Source organism: Zingiber officinale, chromosome 5A (genome assembly GCF_018446385.1).
Source record: "Zingiber officinale cultivar Zhangliang chromosome 5A, Zo_v1.1, whole genome shotgun sequence".
NCBI classification, from domain to species: domain Eukaryota; kingdom Viridiplantae; phylum Streptophyta; class Magnoliopsida; order Zingiberales; family Zingiberaceae; genus Zingiber; species Zingiber officinale.
The window spans coordinates 30,629,600-30,650,025 of record NC_055994.1 but is presented as its reverse complement, the minus strand read 5'-3'; the positions used below and the strand labels follow the sequence as shown (position 1 = coordinate 30,650,025).

Genomic DNA, 20,426 nt, shown 5'->3' with positions numbered 1-20,426 from the left:
ATTTAACTTTCTGTTCATATATTTATCAATGAGATTCACATAAACATTGTAAGAAGACTCCATATTCTTTAAAAGGGTCATTATATTTTAATAACCCTATTCCAGATGTATCACAAGACATCCCTGATCCCACAACAAATGAAGAGGTCAAGATATCTAATGATTTAGCCTTTCTATGCTTAATCTCTAAAGGCTGTGAATGTGTACTTAGACCTTTAGAACTCCTTTTTTAAAGATTATTAAAGGAGTTATAATAACGCTAAAATCTTCAATGAAACATACATAGAAAGTTGTAAAGCACATGAAAGCTTCGAGCTTCTTGAAGAGTATGAGCATCGGGCCGATTCTTGATTACTCAAATTTCCTCAAGATTTGTTGAAATGACCTGGGCAGAGATAATAAACATAGGTAAGAGAACTTAGAGTTGTAAGAAGAAACACTTCTTTACATTGATAAACAATTTTTTGATCCTAAGGGTTTTAAGAATGAGTTCAATGTATCGTAGGGGATGGTGTGTATCTTATTTTATATTAGGATGTCATTAAAGTAGACTACATGAACTATTTCTATAAAGGGGTTTCAAAACTTGGTTCACTACCTCATAAAAGTATTAGGGGCTTTTGAAAGTTCAAGGGCATGATCAACCACTCATATAGTATATCTTGTATCTTAAAAGTAGGTTCCACTTGTGACCAATCCTAATACTAATTTAGTTACCCATTATCCAAGTCAATCTTATGGAATCATTGACCAATCCTATAGAGTTTTTTAAGGCCATTTTTATACTATGTGACTCTTGCATGGCAATTGTAGCATTATATACCATAATTGAGATTCTCTCGTCTATTAGGGATTTGTGTGATAGCTTCTGCTGGTAGATGACAACTACATGGCTACTCGTGCTAATTGCTTTTTTGATTTTAGAGACACCCTATAAAGAGGTGTGCTGGTTGAGGAGTCTAATGGCTGGAAGGTAGATGTGCTAAGAATTGTTCAATCTTTATGGCCTTATGCCAAGCTTCTTCTATTGATGTTGAAGCAAATAACCTAACTTTTTATTAGACTTCATTGATGAAATGGGTAAGGGATTCTCTAGTCTAATATAGGATTATGCAAGTCGTCGAACTTACTCTGGTGCTCTATTACTCTTAGGTGTAATTGTGTGAGGCTAATCCACATGGTGCATTCATGATCTTTAAAGTTTGTTGGAATGTACTTCTCTATCAATTTTTGTTTTATCTCTACCAAGGTCGTGATGGGTTATATCTCTTATTATGCAATAATCCTAACCATTTTGATAGTACTTCTTCAGCTAATGACAAATTTAATTTTCGCAAATCATGCTTGTTCGACTTGGCTGATATTCTACAAAGTTAAGATAATCCTCCATTTTAGTGACCCAATTGAGAAATGTGTTTGGGTCTAGACGATCATTGAAACTAGGGTCTTTAAGTTTGAACAACCAGGTGTTATTTCTTCCATAGTGGAATAATAATAATGATTTATGTGACCTCGCTATATGAGGTGTGTGATCTATTGGCTTAGAATCTTTTTCCTTTAGTAACTTGTTGAATACACTCACAGCATGCTCATTCAGCTATTCTAGATTGTAGGGTCTTAGACTCATATTCTAATAGCTTACATAATCTACCATCTACATATAGTGTTTTTTTTTGTTATGACCAATGTATAAGTTTGATAAATAATGAAAATTATAAAATTAACTCAATAAATTAAAGGAACAAGTAGAAACTAAGCAAATCAAAAAGATAGTAATTTTTTTTTTGAATGGGAGAGAACAAATGGTATGTGAGAAAATAATAAATGGCTAACAATCAACTAGAGTAACTAAATTAAACAAGAAAATTTTAAATTAAAGAATGAAATTATTGAGTTGATGTGAGTATCTTGGCTGTGAAGTTGGCACCATGTGACCTTTGAATAAAATTTTCTGTTCGAACAATATCAAGAATTTTGACAAGGAGTAATCTTGAATTTACAAATTAGAGGTCTAATCTGGAATATTTCTTAATATCAAGGGATGATGTTAAATCAGGATAATCCCACAAGTTTGAGGATGTTTCGTGTGTGGCCTAAGGTGCTATAAATTCTTTTTCTGTACATGCTCGGCATTGCCATTAGGGATCCAAAGGAGGTTGGAAGCTTGCATTGACAAATATTTTAAGTAGTGGGGGCTAGCTTTAGTGTCGTGTACAAGAAACTGAGAAATAGCAATTTGTCAGCTCGATGTCATGCGGGATGAGTGTGATAGTTGTAGTGGCTGGCTAGTGGAGGACAACTGCAATGGAGGTTGGAGGAGAGCTACAATGGAGTCTACAGGAGATCTAGGGTTTCTATGATTCATCTGCAGTGTCATGGGAGGAAGTGGGTGGCATGGACTGCTGTGGTGGGCATTGACAATACTGGTTGTAGCTTTACCTTGGGAGATCTAAGGCGTGACGCAGAGACAACGATCCAGTCTGACTCCTTGAAGGAGATCGGGCTTTCGATTGGTATTTACGGTGAGACTATAGCGATTGTTGCTGGAGAGGAAGCAGGTGTAAAAAATTGTAGTTGCTGGAACTAGGAAGCTTTTCCTAGGGCACAAGTATGGAGAGGAAGTTTTTTTATAAACGGGAAAAAGGACGAAATGGGATCAACCAGTATAGATGCTGAATTAAGAGTTTGACGAATTGACTAGCACTAAGACAAACACAAATCTCACATAGAAGTTAAAATAGAATCCTTAATAGTTGACTTTCCATGAAATACAGGAATACTTTTCTAGACTTAATCCTATGAGAATTAGGAAACAACTAAACAATTCAGGAAATATAATAATCATTAGTTGACTACCAAAACAAATGATTTATCAAATAACTCGATTGATTATCAAACCACTCGATATTCAAAATTCAAATATTATTCCTAATGTGCGCCAACTCCTGTCTTGGTTCCGAGGTTTAAAATACCTAATTTCTTCACAAAAGCACTGCATTTTTTTTGTTTGAATTTATTGCTCCTCTATAGACCTTTGGTTGCATATGCTGTTGCTTATACATGAAAGTTTTCTTCTAGTTATCCTCATCCTTTGATCAGAAAAGGATATTACTTGATGGTGAGTTTCTAGTTAAATTGTTGAACTGTATTTAATTTTTTTTTGTTCTTTATTTGCTTTGTTCTTAATTATTGTATAAAACAAACCTGTTGTTTGAGGCTTTAATATCTGGATCTCATTTGCAGCATGTGCTGTACATCGTTTATATTTCTATTTCTGTTCTGTATTTAATTTTTTTTTTGTTCTTTGTTTGCTTTGTTCTTAATTATTGTATAAAGCAAACCTGATGTTTGAGGCTTTAATATCTGGATCTCATTTGCAGCATGTGCTGTACATCGTTTATATTTCTATTTCTGTTCTGGTTGCTGGTTGGATAGGTATGATCAAAACAAATTTGAATTTGTCAATTCTCAGTAGCTTGCAGTTCTTCATGCATATAATCATTGACTTGATTGTAGAGGTCTCTTGCTGGATTCTCACTGGAGAGAGGCAGACCGCAGTCATAAGGTCAAAGTATGTCCAGGTCTTACTAAACCAAGACATGAGTTTCTTTGATACATACGGGAACAATGGAGATATAGTTAGTCAAGTACTGAGTGATGTCCTGCTCATTCAGTCTGCTCTAAGTGAGAAGGTTGTAGCACAATGTGGTAGACGATTCTCTCTTTTACAGAGTCATGTTTACGAGAAAGAAAAAAAATCTATTTTTTTTTCTTTTTTCAAATTTCACATCATGCTATCATTCTATGCTAATGATGCAATTTTGCATTTTGTTACAGGTTGGAAACTATATTCATAACATGGCAACGTTCTTTGGTGGCCTTATCATTGGTTTGGTTAACTGTTGGCAGATAGCACTTCTAACCCTAGCAAGTGGTCCTTTTATTGTTGCAGCTGGAGGAATATCTAATATTTTTCTCCACAGGCTTGCTGAAAATATTCAAGATGCATATGCCGAAGCAGCAAGCATAGCAGAACAGGTTTTCATATAGTGTTGTTAAATCATATTTCCTTTAAGCTTTTGATGTGTGTCAGTGCTACTTTGGTTTGACTGCTTGTTCTTTTCCTGCTTTTGATCTTTCTTAGAGGCGTTTCTGTATCACTTAAGCAGGTTGCTATAATTTATTAAGGTTAGGTCCAGGATCACCAATATTAGTTGACTGTACTTGGTTGATCCAAAAATGCATTACAGGATTGCTTTTAAAAGAACCAAAATAAGTTAAGATTGGTCAAGAGTGGTCATGGTTTGTTTGATTAGCTTGATAAGATTCTGGAGCAGTTGGTCCAAATATTCCTGATCAAGGATACTTTCCTTGCAAAGCAACCAGGTTGATTTATATATTAATTTTGTCCATGTTAAGTATCCTTTGATTGTCTCTTTTGGTTTGAAGTGATTAAAAACTGTACTAATTCCTTTATTTTTTGTATGAATAGTTATCTTTAGGAATACAATCACATGTGAAGGAAAATGCATTAATTAGTATTTTGTAGCATTGTGCTTCAGTTGCTAACATGTTTTTTTGTTTTGCAGGCGATCTCATACATTAGGACATTATATGCCTTCACAAATGAAACACTTGCAAAGTATTCCTATGCAACCGCACTTCAGGCTACGCTGAGATATGGTATATTGATTAGTCTTGTACAAGGCCTTGGTCTTGGATTCACATATGGACTTGCTATATGTTCTTGTGCTTTACAACTTTGGGTTGGGAGGTTCCTTATATCACATCACAAAGCTAATGGTGGTGAGATCGTGACAGCTCTATTTGCTGTAATTTTAAGTGGACTGTAAGTGTCCCATGTGTGAAAACATACTTCATTCTTTCTTGCCACTTCGTTGTAATTTTTCTTGGTATTTTGTCACATATAGTGGATTAAATCAAGCGGCTACAAACTTCTATTCATTTGAACAAGGAAGAATTGCTGCATATAGACTTTTTGAGATGATAAGCCGTTCAAACTCTTCTATTAATCAGGAGGGAAGCAATCTAGCTTCAGTGCAAGGAAATATTGAGTTCAGGAATGTATATTTCAGTTATCTTTCTCGGCCAGAAATTCCCATATTGAGTGGTTTCTTCCTAACTATACCTGCTAGAAAGGCTGTGGCTCTTGTTGGGCGCAATGGTTCTGGAAAGAGCAGCATTATTCCTCTGATGGAGCGATTCTATGATCCAACACTTGGTTTGCTTATTTTTACCATCTTTCCCTCTTTCACTTTAGAGGTAGATCTTTTAAATGGCGTAGTTGTGTGACATCTGGATGCTTTGATGCAGGTGAAGTTCTTTTGGATGGGGAGAATATAAAAAATTTGAAGCTGGAGTGGTTAAGAAGCCAAATAGGACTAGTTACCCAGGAGCCTGCTTTGTTAAGTTTGAGCATCAGGGATAATATTGCTTATGGAAGATCTGCTACTTCTGATCAGATTGAGGAGGCCGCCAAAACAGCTCATGCACATGGATTCATTAGTTCCCTTGCAATGGGATACGAAACACAGGTACATTTTGCACTTAGTTTCACCTTAAGCTGTGATGTAATCTGCTTCTGCCTTATGTAATTAATGCAATATAGGTTGGCAAGGCTGGTTTAACATTGACGGAAGAACAAAAAATAAAGATTTCAATTGCTCGTGCTGTGCTTTCAAATCCGTCCATACTTTTACTGGATGAGGTCACAGGTGGACTTGATTTTGAGGCAGAAAGTGCTGTTCAGGAAGCTTTAGATATTCTCATGTTGGGAAGGTCCACTATAATAATAGCCAGACGCCTTAGTCTTATCCGTAATGCTGACTATATTGCAGCAATGGAAGAAGGTCAACTTGTGGAAATGGGTACTCATGATGAGCTATTGAGCCTTGATGGCCTGTATGCTGAACTTTTGAGATGTGAGGAGGCAGCAAAGCTTCCTAAGAGGTAAAGTGAGACCAAAGTTTAAATTTCCCATATGACTTCTTTTTGGCAGGAAATATACCTTAAATAATTCAAACTGTCTTATCAGAGGCTCCCCATTTCTCTTGCAAGTTTGATTTGGTTTGGTTTGTTGATTAGGTTAATAACCATTTAAGAATTTTAGTTTTCTTGTTGATTATAGTTAACCACCAACATGGATAACATGTGTTGCTTTAAATATCTTCATGACCAAGTAGATATCTTTCTTGTTTGTTACATGTGGCAAAAGGTGATTCGCTCACCCCCAGCGTCCCCGCCAACCCGTCGGCTGCGGACAACACGGAGGAGGTAAATCACGGGTGACTACTAGTCATTAGTGCAAGTGACTAAGGTATGTGGGAAGGTATACTCGGACGCGCCGAGTTTCGACCCAAGACCTCATGTGGCAACACCCTATGCCTCAATCACTGCACCGCCCCGAGGGGACTTTCTTATCTATTACATGATCAATATCTTGATTGTGCTATTTTCATCAATGACTAGAATTGAATTCATATTTCTGGTTGTTGTGGTGACCCAGATTTGACTTGTTGAAATGCCACTCCAAGGATCCATGACATATGGGACCTAATTATCGATGTGCGACTTCATAGTAACTCTAAAACTTGCATGTTATTATTAACTCTGCACTCTCCCTCAAGTTGAACATAGATATCTGCTTCCAACTTGTTAATGAAAATAGGAAAAAAGAGAGAGAAATAAGACTAACTAGGACTTTTAATGAAGATAACAAAGGAGCATTCCTGGTGCAAAGTTGAGATATTAATGTAGGATCAAAACCAATGCTGGGGCAGGCGGGCGGAATAGCGCTCGTCGCTTTTTCACGAGATAACGTAGCGGAATAAATAGAAAATAGAAATAATGCTAAGACCGTTGTTTTTACATGGTTCACAACCCGATGACTAATAGTCCAAGGTCCGCACTTGTTGACTGCTTTCGTTGTGCAATTCATTATAAGCTCGATACAAATACAGAAGAATTGAATTCAAGTAAATAAAAAGATACTGACAAAAAAGGAATGAAATAATTTGATCATCGGTTGTTGGAGCAGCGTTTTGACATCGTACAACTGGTTGCAGAGCAGCACGCGAATATGAAAGTTGTATAGAAATGAGTGTCTCAAGTTGCTGGTCGAACCTTTCTTTTATAGTCTCTTTCAAGCGCTTGGACCAGCTTCGGGCGCCTCCATCGAAGTTTATCTGATCCACCTTCGTCATTGACTTATTTAACTCCGGGCACTTGGATTCCTTTCGAGCTCTTGGGTTGCTGACGTGGATGCACCTCGGTGAACCTCTATCCAAGTCGCCTCTATCCATTCCAGGCGTCTGGAGTTTGATGTGTGCCATCCATCCAGGGTTTGCCAACTCAGCTGCTTGCATGACTGGATTCGGGCCATTCTGGGCGCTTGGATCCTTTCTGGTGGTGCGGATCTCCGAGCTCCTGGATCCTTTCTGGGTGTCTGGCATGTCCTAGCTCTATATTTGATTTCATGCATCACAAAATTAGCACGACATACATAATATGAAATATAAGTACAAAATATTTAGACAGTCTCGAACAGTCCAGTCATGATTTATGAATTTTGTTAAAATCCTAGGTTGGATTGACATCTACTGTTTTCTTAACGGGGAACGCGTCCACACCTATTATAGTTTACCTGTTGCCAAACATCCAGTCTTCTTGATCTATTTGGACTTTTACTCACCATCCGATCTTGACTTTTGGGATTTCCGGCTAGACGTCCGATTCTCAATCCTCCTAGACTTTCGCGTGGCTTCCTGTCTAGTGTCCTCGACCCCTAGGACTTCTGCCCAACGCCCTCGGTCTGCTAAGTCTTTTGCCTAGTTCACTCGACCAAGATTTCCTTGCCCAATCCACTAACCAGGACTTCTTTACCTAGCCTCAATTAGGACTTTCTTGCATACTTTAGTTAAACTTGTTAGATCACAATAACCATTAATTTTGAACATTTGGCAATATCAAAATACAGGTTTGATTAATTAGTCTTCCAGCACCATCAATCTCTCCCATTTTGATTTATGATAACCTGATTCAAAGTTAAGTACAGTACAGTATTTTGAAACACACTTAATACACACAAAAAACTTTGAAACTCTTTTTCAAGTGTTAACAATATTTTTCAAATTAATTTTCAAAGTACAGAATTTTCAAATATCCTCCCCTTAATAAAAAAATTCTCCCCCTTAAGATTTTGAATGCATGCATATTTTGAAAATCCACACATCTTGAAAATTTACATATTCTTTCTAAAATATTAACTTTTTCTAAAATATTAACTTTTAACCTATTATTTCTCTCCCTTTTAACATATATAAAAAAAACTTTGTTAAGGGAAAAGACTACATTTTGAAAAATAAGATAGATATATTTTTTTTTGAAACATAATTTTCAATAGGTACTTATTTGAAAAACACAGACGTTTTTGGAAGACTTCTTTTTAAAAAATATTTAACTATAGTTATTTATTTTTTGAAAGACAGAAAAATAGACATGGTTTGAAAGATAGACATTTTTTGAAACACATTTAAAGACTGACATATTTTGAAAACCTTTTCAAAACATTTTAACCTAGGCATTCTTGAAAATATATCATAGGCAAATTTTGAAACACTTTTCTAAAAAAACATGCATTTGAAAATTTGCCAAGGTAAAAATAAGGACATTTGAAAAACTTTTCCAAAATTTCAAAATATTGTTAAGAATACTCAATTTTTGAAAAACATTTCCAAGTACCCAAAATATATTTTATTTTTTTAAAAATGTTTAAAAGTCAGAATAGAATTGTTAATGTAAGAAGCAAGCTCAAATTTGAACATTCGGAATTTAAACAAAGTTGATTGTGTCTTTATAGTCTAAGCATGCATTTAATATAAATATTCTTGGAAATTGTCCCTATAGTCCTTCAGTAAATCATACAATTTTGATAAAATCAAGATTAATTGGATCCAACGCATGCATCCCATTTTGACTTAGCGCCAATTTGAATTAGTTTTTTTTTTTTTTTTCAAATTTGATAAATTATATTTTCTAGTATTTAAGATTATGATTACTCAAATTATCTTGAATGATTAATTTATTAAATTTTATTAATTTTGAATTGTTCAAATTAATTTTATCTTGAATATTAATTTCAGATTAATTGAATTGGATTTGGTAATTTAAATTTACTTTATTAAGTTTAAATTTTGGTCAAAATTATTAAGTAACATTAAGTTTAAATTATTAATCATTTAGGTTAACATTAATTGAATTTGGCTTATTTGAGTTGATTATTCAGGTTTAATTAAGTTTGTATGTTTGATTAAGACTAATTAATTTTAGTTAGATTTGAAATTATTAATTAAGTATATTTAGTTAATTATATTTATTGAACAGATTTTGAATTAATTGTGTTTTAATTAACTTATTTAAGATTAATTATTAAGTTCGAATTAAGTTAAATTTAGTAAGTTTGGGTTGAATTAGTTTTATATAAATTAGTTGGTTTTTGAGTTGATTTAAGTTAAATTAATTTAATTAGGTTAGATTTAATTAAGTAAATAAATTTCTTAGATTAAATTAGGTAAGTAAATTAATTCATTTAAGTTAGTTGGGTTAAATTGATTAAGTTTAATAAAGTAGTTGAATAAGTTAAATTATTTTAAGATTATTAAATTTTAATTAAGTAAAATTTAATTTTAATTATGTTTAGTTTAAGTTTTTTAAATTTTAATTAAGTTGATTTTAATTTTAATTAAGTTTCGTTTAAGTTTATTAAATTTTAATTAAGTTAATTTTAATTAAATTGTTTAGTTTAAGTTTATTAGATTTTAAATAAGTTAAGTTTAAGTTTAATTGAGCTAATATTCAATTTGATCTAAGTTCATCTCACTCTTTTCTAGATTTTCAAATAGAAACATTATAGGTTGTGTGAGATGACTATTAATTTTATCTTTATGAATTTAATTTGAAATCTAAGGATTGATTGACATTTAAGTTAGATTCAAATTTAATAATTGGTTATAGGTTTTGTGAGATGACTATTAATTTTATCTTTATTGATTTAATCTGAAATCTAAGGATTGATTTACATTTAAGTTAGATTCAAATTTAACAATTGGTTAGTTAAGTGCATATAAAATTGGCTTCTAGGCTGTAGCGAGCATAAGGATCTTCTTGGGTATCGGAGCAACGACCACTTCTAGATAAAGTCTTTTTAAGAAATCATACACTTAACGTTCTTCTTGAAAAATTCTGGTCTAACTCGTCTAGGATGTGACGAGGTATCTTCGGCTAGTTTCACTTAGCTAAGTAGACCAAATAGGGTATGTCTTACCCTATTTGACTTATAGATTAAGCTTTCCTAACGTACTATCATGTCGCCCCACCCTGGTACTATGTTGAGCAAGTCTTAATCAAGCCTAAATCCTTATCTAACCATTCTAAGTTAAGTATAAAACTAGTCGAAGATAGGTAAATCAAACAAACATACAAATTTATTTAATAACAAAAATAGTTTTTCTATTAGCTTCCCTAGGTCATAACCTCGATAAGGTCTATCTAGGTAATGAATTTGACCGTTGGGGATCCAATGTTGGTTCAGTCTAACTTGATTAGTTAAGTTTGATCTAGGGACCCATGCTTGGATTTAGTTTCTAGTGGTTCGATTAACAATTGATAAATATGATTTGAAGCTAGACTTAGCCTTATATCATAGTCTGGATCGATTGTATACAACTCTTTGTTTTCCAAGAATCATATTAAGATTTTTAGAATCTAAAGTGAACCGATCCAATGAATTCTTAAGGTTTTTGACTTGAATTTTCAAGATTGAATTTTCTTCCTCGAGTTGTTGGACTTGAGTTGAAATTCCACTTTGAACTGATTCAGTCAAAAGACTTGGGTTAGTCTCCTCCTTAAGGGTTTTTACCTTCTTTTGGATTGACTTGACTCGGACGTTGGACTTAGCTAACTTACGAGTTAAACACTGTTGAATATTTTTGAAGATTCCCTTAATTATAGGTATTATAATTTATTTGGATTAGCTTGATTATATAGATTGTGATTGATTGTAATTAATGATTGATCGACATACCATAATTATAGGATCCTCTTTCCTTCCATATGTATATAAATACCTACATATAAGTAGATTATTGTGATGAGAAATATATTGTCTCTCTCTTTCTGACACTAGTTTTTCCTCATCTTCCGACACTTCGACTATGGCCGCTCGCGGTTGTGGGTTCTTTTGGGGTTGTAATAGTAGTCATGGTCGTGGAACTGATACCACCAAGTGTAGCCGTTTGTGTATTCACTGGTCATTCCAACCATGCCTCTGAGGAGTGTTGAATGAAGTTTGGTAAGCCTGACTGGGCTAATAATGCATATACCGAATTATTGACTCCATCACCAGACATTAGACACCGGCAGTCATGATGATATGGTCTCTGTTGCTCGTACTGATTATGAGAAATTGCTTTGTTCTTTTACTAGCATTCCCTCTGCCACTGCTGCCTCACCTCCTCTTCTTATAGATCTCGACTCTCCTCGCCCCTCTGATACTCTTCGTAAAGGTATTCAGTCTGGCACTACTCATCCTTTGTCTAATTATATTTCGTTTGATTATCTTGGTTCTGCATTCCGTGCTTTTGCTATTTCTCTATCATTTACAGAAGTTCCAACTTCTTACTCTGAGACTTATCAACACTCGGCTTAGCAAATTGCAATGGATGAGGAAATGTCTGCCCTTATCTCCCATGATACTTGGGAGCTGGTGGTTGCACCACCTTCTGTTGATTGTTGTTGGGTATTTACTCTGAAATTTAAAGTTAACGGTACTATAGATCGATACAAAGCTCGTCTGGTGGCCAAAGAATTTACACAAACTTATGGTGTTGATTACTTTGAGACATTCTCTTTTACTACTCGCCTGAATTCTATTAGAGTTTTGTTCTCCTTGACCGTTAATTAATCTTGGCCAATGTATCAGGTAGATGTGAAGAATGTCTTTCTTTATAATGATTTGCACGAGACTGTGTTTATAGAGCAACCTCTAGGGTATGTTGCTAGGGGAGAATGCTACTATGATTTGCAGACTTAAAAAGGTTATTTATGGTCTTAAATAAAGCCTTGCGTCTGGTTTGATAAATTCAGTAATATAATCAGTGTTGTTGGCTTCAAATAGTGCAAATCATATCATTATGTGTTTGTACGACAGAGCACAATGAGATTATCATTCTTATTGTTTAAGTTGATGACATCCTAATAACTGGCAGTGATATGTATGGGATAGACGAAACTAAAAAGTATTTGCAGCAACACTTTGTGATGATGGATATGGGACATTCTAAGTATTTCATGTCGCCCCACCCTGGTACTATGTTGAGAAAGTCTTAATCAAGCCTAAATCCTTATCTAACCATTCTAAGTTAAGTATAAAAATAAGCAAGTAAATAATACGGTAAATCAAACAAACATACAAATTTATTTAATAACAAAAATAGTTTTTCTATTAGCTTCTCTAGGTCATAACCTCGATAAGGTCTATCTAGGTAATGAATTTGATCGTTGGGGATCCAATGTTGGTTCAGTCTAACTTGATTAGTTAAGTTTGATCTAGGGACCCATGCTTGGATTTGGTTTCTAGTGGTTCGATTAACAATTGATAAATATGATTTGAAGCTAGACTTAGCCTTATATCATAGTCTGGATCGATTGTATACAACTCTTTGTTTTCCAAGAATCATATTAAGAATTTTAGAATCTAAAGTGAACCGATCCAATGAATTCTTAAGGTTTTTGACTTGAATTTTCAAGATTGAATTTTCTTCCTCAAGTTGTTGGACTTGAGTTGAAATTCCACTTTGAACTGATTCAGTCAAAAGACTTGGGTTAGTCTCCTCCTTAAGGGTTTTTACCTTCTTTTGGATTGACTTGACTCGGACGTTGGACTTAGCTAACTTATGAGTTAAACACCGTTGAATATTTTTGAAGATTCCCTTAATTGTAGGTATTATAATTTATTTGGATTAGCTTGATTATATAGATTGTGATTGATTGTAACTAATGATTGATCGACATACCATAATTATAAGATTCTCTTTCCTTCCATATGTATATAAATACCTACATATAAGTAGATTATTGTGATGAGAAATATATTGTCTCTCTCTTTCTGACACTAGTTTTTCCTCATCTTCCGACACTTCGACTATGGCTGCTCACGGTTGTGGGTTCTTTTGGGGTCGTAATAGTAGTCGCGGTCATGGAACTGATACCACCAAGTGTAGCCGTTTGTGTGTTCACTGGTCATTCCAACCATGCCTCTGAGGAGTGTTGAATGAAGTTTGGTAAGCCTGATTGGGCTAATAATGCATATACCGAACTATCGACTCCATCACCAGACACTAGACACTGGCGGTCATGATGATATGGTCTCTGTTGCTCGTACTGATTATGAGAAATTGCTTTGTTCTTTTACTAGCATACCCTCTGCCACTGCTGCCTCACCTCCTCTTCTTATAGATCTCGACTCTCCTCGCCCCTCTGATACTCTTCGTAAAGGTATTCAGTCTGGCACTACTCATCCTTTGTCTAATCATATTTCGTTTGATTATCTTGGTTCTGCATTCCGTGCTTTTGCTATTTCTCTATCATTTACAGAAGTTCCAACTTCTTACTCTGAGACTTATCAACACTCGGCTTAGCGAATTGCAATGGACGAGGAAATGTCTGCCCTTATCTCCCATGATACTCGGGAGCTGGTGGTTGCACCACCCTTCTGTTGATTGTCGTTGGGTATTTACTCTGAAATTTAAAGTTGAGGGTACTATAGATCGATACAAAGCTCGTCTGGTGGCCAAAGAATTTACACAAACTTATGGTGTTGATTACTTTGAGACATTCTCTTTTACTACTTGCCTGAATTTTATTAGAGTTTTGTTCTCCTTGACCGTTAATTAATCTTGGCCAATGTATCAGGTAGATGTGAAGAATGCCTTTCTTTATAATGATTTGCACGAGACTGTGTTTATAGAGCAACCTCTAGGATATGTTGCTAGGGGAGAATGCTACTATGATTTGCAGACTTAAAAAGGTTATTTATGGTCTTAAATAAAGCCATGCGTCTGGTTTGATAAATTCAGTAATATAACCAGTGTTGGCTTCAAATAGTGCAAATCATATCATCATGTGTTTGTACGACAGAGCACAATGAGATTATCATTCTTATTGTTTAAGTTGATGACATCCTAATATTTGGCAGTGATACGTATGGGATAGACGAAACTAAAAAGTATTTGCAGCAACACTTTGTGATGATGGATATGGGACATTCTAAGTATTTCTTGGAAATTGAAATTGCTCACAATAAATTTGGAGTTTTATTATGCTAACGGAAGTATGCTACAAATTTACTCAAAGAAACTGGATTGCTTGGAATGAAGCCAGTTGATACGCCTATGGATATCAATTCAAGTGTTTGGGATGATACTAGAGAATTCATAAGACAATATAGATGACTTGTTGGAAAACTCATCTATTTAACAGTAACGAGACCTGAACATCTCTTTTGTAGTTGGATAGTCAGTCGTTTTATGGATAAGCTGAAACAAGTTCATGGGGATGCCGTTATCAAGATTCTTAAGTACATTAAGAAATCTCCATGAAAAGGGTTGCCATTTAAGAGAAATGGACACATAAAAATTGAAGCTTATTCTAATGCTGACTATGCTAGATCTAAGACCGACAGACGGTCGACTTCTGGGTATTGCACTTATGTTGGGAGAAATCTAGTAATATGACGAGTAAGAAACAAATTGTTATTGCTAGGTTAACTGCCGAAGTTAAGTACAGACCCATTGCTCACACTGCCACTGAGATGTTATGGATGAAGAATTTGCGGTTCACCTACAATGAACCACTGCCAATGTATTGTGATAACCAATAAGCTATTCACATTGCAAGTAATCCAGTTTTTCATGAGAGGACTAAGTATATTGAAGTTGACTGTCACTTTATCACGAGTGTGTAATGAGCCAGGAAAATTGTCACTTCATTCACATCATCATCCAACCAAGTTGTTGATGTCTTCACTAAAGCATTAGGAGAAAAACAATTCTCGGAACTTTGTGATAAGCTGGATATGATTGACATATATGCTCCCTCGAGGGGGAGTGTTGAATACTTCCGAAGATTTCCTTAATTGTAGGGATTATGATTGATTTAGATTAGTTTGATTATAGAGATTGTGATTGATTATAATTAATGATTGATGGACGTACCATAATTATAGGATCCTCTTTTCCTCATGTATATAAATACCTAGCGGATTATTGTCATGAGAAATATATTGTTTCTTTTCTCTTTTACAAATACAAAATCATGTTATACAATTTATTTACTAAAGCAGGACTTACAGCGGTGTTAGAACTTTTTGAACCGGATACGGATCCGTGGCTCGGGCTCAGACTCGATTTGGATTCGGCTTTAGATTCGGTCTCGGCAACATGAGCTTGTACTGGTAGTGCCAATAAGCTTGTTTGAGCTTGTTCTTCTTATCTGACTCTTCCGATGACTCGGACCATGTTGCTTTCAGGCCTTCCTTCTTCTTTACTTCTTTAGTAATTTTCGAGCTAGGCTGACTAGTTCAGAGGTGATCTTCTTGTCGTCTTTTGAATCCGATTTTTCTGCGGATTCAGGTTTAGGTCGAAATTTGGGCTTCGACTTCTTAGTCTTGAATTTTCTTGCAAATAAAGCAATTCTTTTCTCGGTAGAGTGTGCATTAGTCTGTTCATGCAATTCAAATTTGGAAAATAACTGATCTAGTCTAATAGATGAAAGATCCATCCTTGGAAATCTTATAAGCATTTAACATAGATACCCACAAAGTGTTCCTTGGAAATGCGTTGAGAGTATACCTTTTGATGTCGCGGTTCTCCACTTGTTATCTGATTGAGAGTAGGTCGTTGAGCAGATCTTGGATTCTTGTGTGCAACTTACTTGTCAATTCTTCTTCTCGCATTTTAATATTATACAATTTTTTCAGAATTAAATCACATTTCGATACCTTGGTGTTAGAAGTCTCTTCGTGTAGTTTGATCAATTTTTGCCAAAGATCTTTGGTGCTGTTTTAAGGTTTGACTCGGTTCAAATCTTCTTTGGTTAGGCCACACTGAAGAGTTTGAGTTGCTTTTGCATCCGCCTCGATCTTTTTTTTTGTTGGTCTATCCCATTTGTCGCATGTGAGAGGTACTCCATCTTTGGTGGAGAGTGTGAATCTTGTTTGGATCACGATCCACATCTCCACTTGGGTCTTCAGATGGTACTCTATTCGGCCCTTCCAATAGTCGAAGTCATCGTCAGATAAAAGAGGCGGTCGTGCGGTACTATAGAATAATGTACTCGAAAAAATATTGCTCGAGTGATGTTGCATCAACTTCGAGAAATTAAAAAAAATAAACTGAAAAATTTGTAATACACGAGAGATATCGCAGCGAAATAAATAGAAAATAGAAACAATCTTGAGACCGTTGTTTTTTCTTGGTTTACAGCTCGACGACTGCTAATTCAAGGCTCGCACTTATTGAGTGCTTTCGGTGGGCAATTCACTATAAACTTGATACGAATACAAATGCATTGAATACAAAGTGCATGTAAATAAAAGATATCGACAAATGAAGAATGTAGTAACTTGAGCTTTAATTGTTGGAGTAGCATTTCAGTGTCGTAGAGTAGGTTTCAGAGCAGCACGCGAGTATGAAAGTTGTATAGAAATGAGTGTCTCAAGTTGTTGGTTGAACCCTTCGTTTATAGTCTCTTCCAGGCGCCTAAACCAGCTCTGGGCGTCTCTACCGAAGCTTATTTAATTCACCTTCGTCGCTAACTTATCCAACTCCGGGCGCCTAGATCCCTTCCGGCCGCTTGGATCCCTTTTGGGCACCTTGATTGCTGACGTGACTTCACCTGGACGAACCTCTATCTAAGTCGCCTCTATCCATTATCAGACAGTTGGATCCCTTCCAGGTGTTTGGAGTCTGACATGTGTTAGTCAACCAGGGTATGACAACTCAGCTGCTCGCATGGCTGGATTCGGGTCATTTCGGGCACTTGGATCCTTTCCGGGCGCTTGGAATGCCCTAACTCCAGCTTTGATTTCCTGCATCACAAAGTTAATACAACAGATATAATATGGAATGAGTACAAAATATTTAAACAGTCTCGGGATTGTTCGGTCTCGACTTTCGGATTTTGCTAAAACCCTAAGTCGGACTGATACCTATTGTTCCCTCAACGGGGAACACATCCTCACCTTCTCCTGAGTTTATCTGTTGTCAAATATTTGGTCCTCCTGATATGTTTGGATTTTTGCTCAACATCCGATCTTGACCCTCGTGACTTCCCGCTAGACGTCTTATCTTTGACCCGCCTAGACTTCTGCTTGGTGTCCGCGACTGCAAGGCTTCTTGCCTAGTGTCCTCGATCCCTAGGACTTTTGCCCAATGTTCTCGATTTGTGAAGATTTATGCCCAACCCACTCAACCGGACTTTCTTGTCCAATTCACTTGACTAGGACTTCCTTGTCTAGTCTTAACTAGGACTTTTGTGCACACTTTAGTTAAGCTCGTTAGATCATAATAACCCTTAATTTTGAATCTTTGCCAATATCAAAACACTGGTTTGATTAGATGGTGCTTTCAGCACCAACAATTGAAAGGTATGACCTGCGTGATACTTTATTACAGTCTACTTGACTCATTGGAGTTCTCACGTCTACTTGACAAAGTAGGTTTCCACTTGAAAAGTAGATTTAGGATATTGGCAGTAGTACAGTTACTATCAAGAAGAGATTAAGTTTCCAATTATTTTACTCCAAGAGAAGTTAGATGTTTAGAGAGGCAAAGTTTGACATTGGGCAAGAAGAGAGATGATAGAACTTGGAAGATACATTCACTAACTAATTTCATTTAAACCATTTACAAAATATCAAAAATGAAAGACAGTTGAAAATTGATTTTGAAATTTACAAACCCAAAGAAACCTCGATTAATTGAGATGGAGGAGAGAGAATAATTTGAATGGTGAAGAATTAATACTCTTTTTAACTACTGCTATCTATTTTTGAGGAACCTGTGATGTCTTTATTTAGTGTAGGTTCCTCCCTTTTTTGTATTTTTTTTGTCCAATAGCGCTGATCTTTTCTGCCTGCAGCTATCTCTCTTTCCATTCTTGAAGGAAATAAATGGGTAGGTTCTTGTATGAAATGACTCAATTTTCAGCAGATTTGGCCTACCACCATCAAGGAAGTATATTGGTTGAATCAGGCCAAAGTTGTGGTTAGCAACTTATTATGAATGTAGGTTCAGATTACCTAAATATCTTTGCACATTAAATAATTGAAATAACAAATCTATTACACAATATTAGCTAATTCACCATTGCAAAAGTTAAAATCTCATATACTATTTTGCAAGGGTTAAAATCTCGTCTCGTCTCACCCGATACCCGATGCGGGCGAAACATTTTGTTCCGCTCATGAACAAAACCGGCACTGACATGTTCGAGGTACTACGACCTCTATCGCACTACGCTAGTGTTCTTCCTTCTGTTCCGCGTCGCGCGAGCTCCTTCCTCTTTCGATCGCGATGCTCACGTGATGCTGTCGCGAAGTCCGGAAGAGGAAGGAGCTCACGTGACGTGGAACATGAAGGAGCTTGTGCGATGCGAAATAGGAGGAACGCTAGTGTCGAGGAACAGGGGAGGAGGGAGGAAATAGGAAGGAGGAAGGAGTGACCTCATGTCGGCCACGGAGGGTTGAGGATGCGTTGTGCGAGCCTCACGGTTAGAAGAGGAAGGAGCTTGTCCGACACAGAACAGGGAGGAGGAAGGAGTCGAACTTAGACTTTTAATTAATTAACTTAGGTTTATAATTTAAATTAACTCTTAACTATAGTTGGAATAATTCAAATAAGCTTAATTAAATCTTAATATAACTACTTAATTAAATCTTAATATAACTATCTCACTATTTTAATATATATATTGTTATTATTTTATTTTATTATTTTATATTTTTTAAATATTTAGATTAAATTTTTTATTTTTAATTAATATATTTTATATTTAAAAAAATGCTGAAATCATATCGGCATAAGACCAACACCTTGGCACAGATCGATATTTTAAACTTTGTTGTTTTGTTATACCGGAAGGGGAGGCTTGGTGCAACGGTAAAATTTTGTCATATAAAGGATCCAAAAACATCAATTATATTTAATATTAATATCAGTTTGAAAGATATAATGCTAATCTATGTCATAAACCCACGTTTGGAAGAAGTTGATGGACCAATATTCTAGGGACGGGTTGACGGAGGCGCTAGGGGCGAGCGAATCGTCTTTTGCCACATGAATGAACCAATATTGTTCAATAGAAAACTGCAGGATTACATCAATACTTACACACAACTGTGTCATGATTCTAATCTAACAATGTTGCATTAAACTATTTATCATTATCTATCCAAATATTACATAAAACAGAAAAAGTTTAACAAATAGAAAATAAGAGAACCTTTGCTAATGAGATGCCAAAGACAGCTTGATCTTTACATTAAAATGGTATATTTTCTTCTATAACCCTCTCTCAAACTGAAGTTAAGAGATCCGAATTTTGCAAAGCTGAAAATGGGAAAAAAATATTAACGGAGAGGAAAAGATAGATTAAGAGCATGTTTGACCTTATCTTATGAAAGAGCATATAAAAACAATATCTTTGAGTTTTTAAATAAGTTGTTTGACAGTTCTACTTTTTAAAACTCTTTATTTAGATAAGTTGTTTGGTTGAATAATTTAGAAAAGATTTAATATTATTTGAAATTACTATTAAGGGTAACACTTCAATCAATATTCACAATTAAAAAAAGTTAACTTTTAATTTTTATTCATTGAAGGATCAGTTTCTTACAATATAAAAGATCTTTTATATAGTATAAAGTTTGTAAAAACTAACTCCTTATGATAAAAAAAGAGTTCTATAAATAATACATAAATAGCGCAAAGTTGAATGAGAGCATCCATAGGAATAACTCATGAATCAATGATTTTTATTTTCCATCAATGTTGTAGCTATTTGATTGCGAACTCTTTCCATATGACCATCATTCACTGCTCTTCTATAAGTTGTCTCCATTTGGTGCTTCCTCATTCACAAACTCACAATCTAAATTGCTATAAGTGAAGAAATCCTTGCCTGGTTGCTAAAAAATTGAAGATATCACCTACTAAAATCACAAAGAAATCTGTTTCTATCTTCTGAATCTTGTGTCTTCTTCTAGGTAAATTGAATCCCTGGTCTTTCTGCTTAGAGATAATTTTTTTTGCTTAAGAAGTGGTACTATTGGTACAAAAACAAATTATGTA

The 20,426-nt window shown here is 35.2% G+C and overlaps 1 protein-coding gene across 2 annotated transcripts in view; it reads left to right on the top strand.

Annotated features, from left to right (window-relative positions):
- Positions 1-20,426, top strand: part of LOC121980389 (ABC transporter B family member 6-like) — a 40,801-nt gene that overhangs the window by 7,022 nt on the left and 13,353 nt on the right. The window contains exons 2-8 of one of the 2 annotated variants that reach the window (XM_042532404.1): positions 3,381-3,435; positions 3,517-3,692; positions 3,838-4,038; positions 4,590-4,849; positions 4,932-5,242; positions 5,335-5,555; positions 5,630-5,970. In XM_042532404.1, the coding sequence (XP_042388338.1) occupies positions 3,381-3,435; positions 3,517-3,692; positions 3,838-4,038; positions 4,590-4,849; positions 4,932-5,242; positions 5,335-5,555; positions 5,630-5,970 (1,565 nt within the window). Of the gene's footprint in view, positions 1-3,380; positions 3,436-3,516; positions 3,709-3,837; positions 4,039-4,589; positions 4,850-4,931; positions 5,243-5,334; positions 5,556-5,629; positions 5,971-20,426 lie in introns of those variants that run through there. The other variant, XM_042532405.1, reaches the window with a different exon arrangement.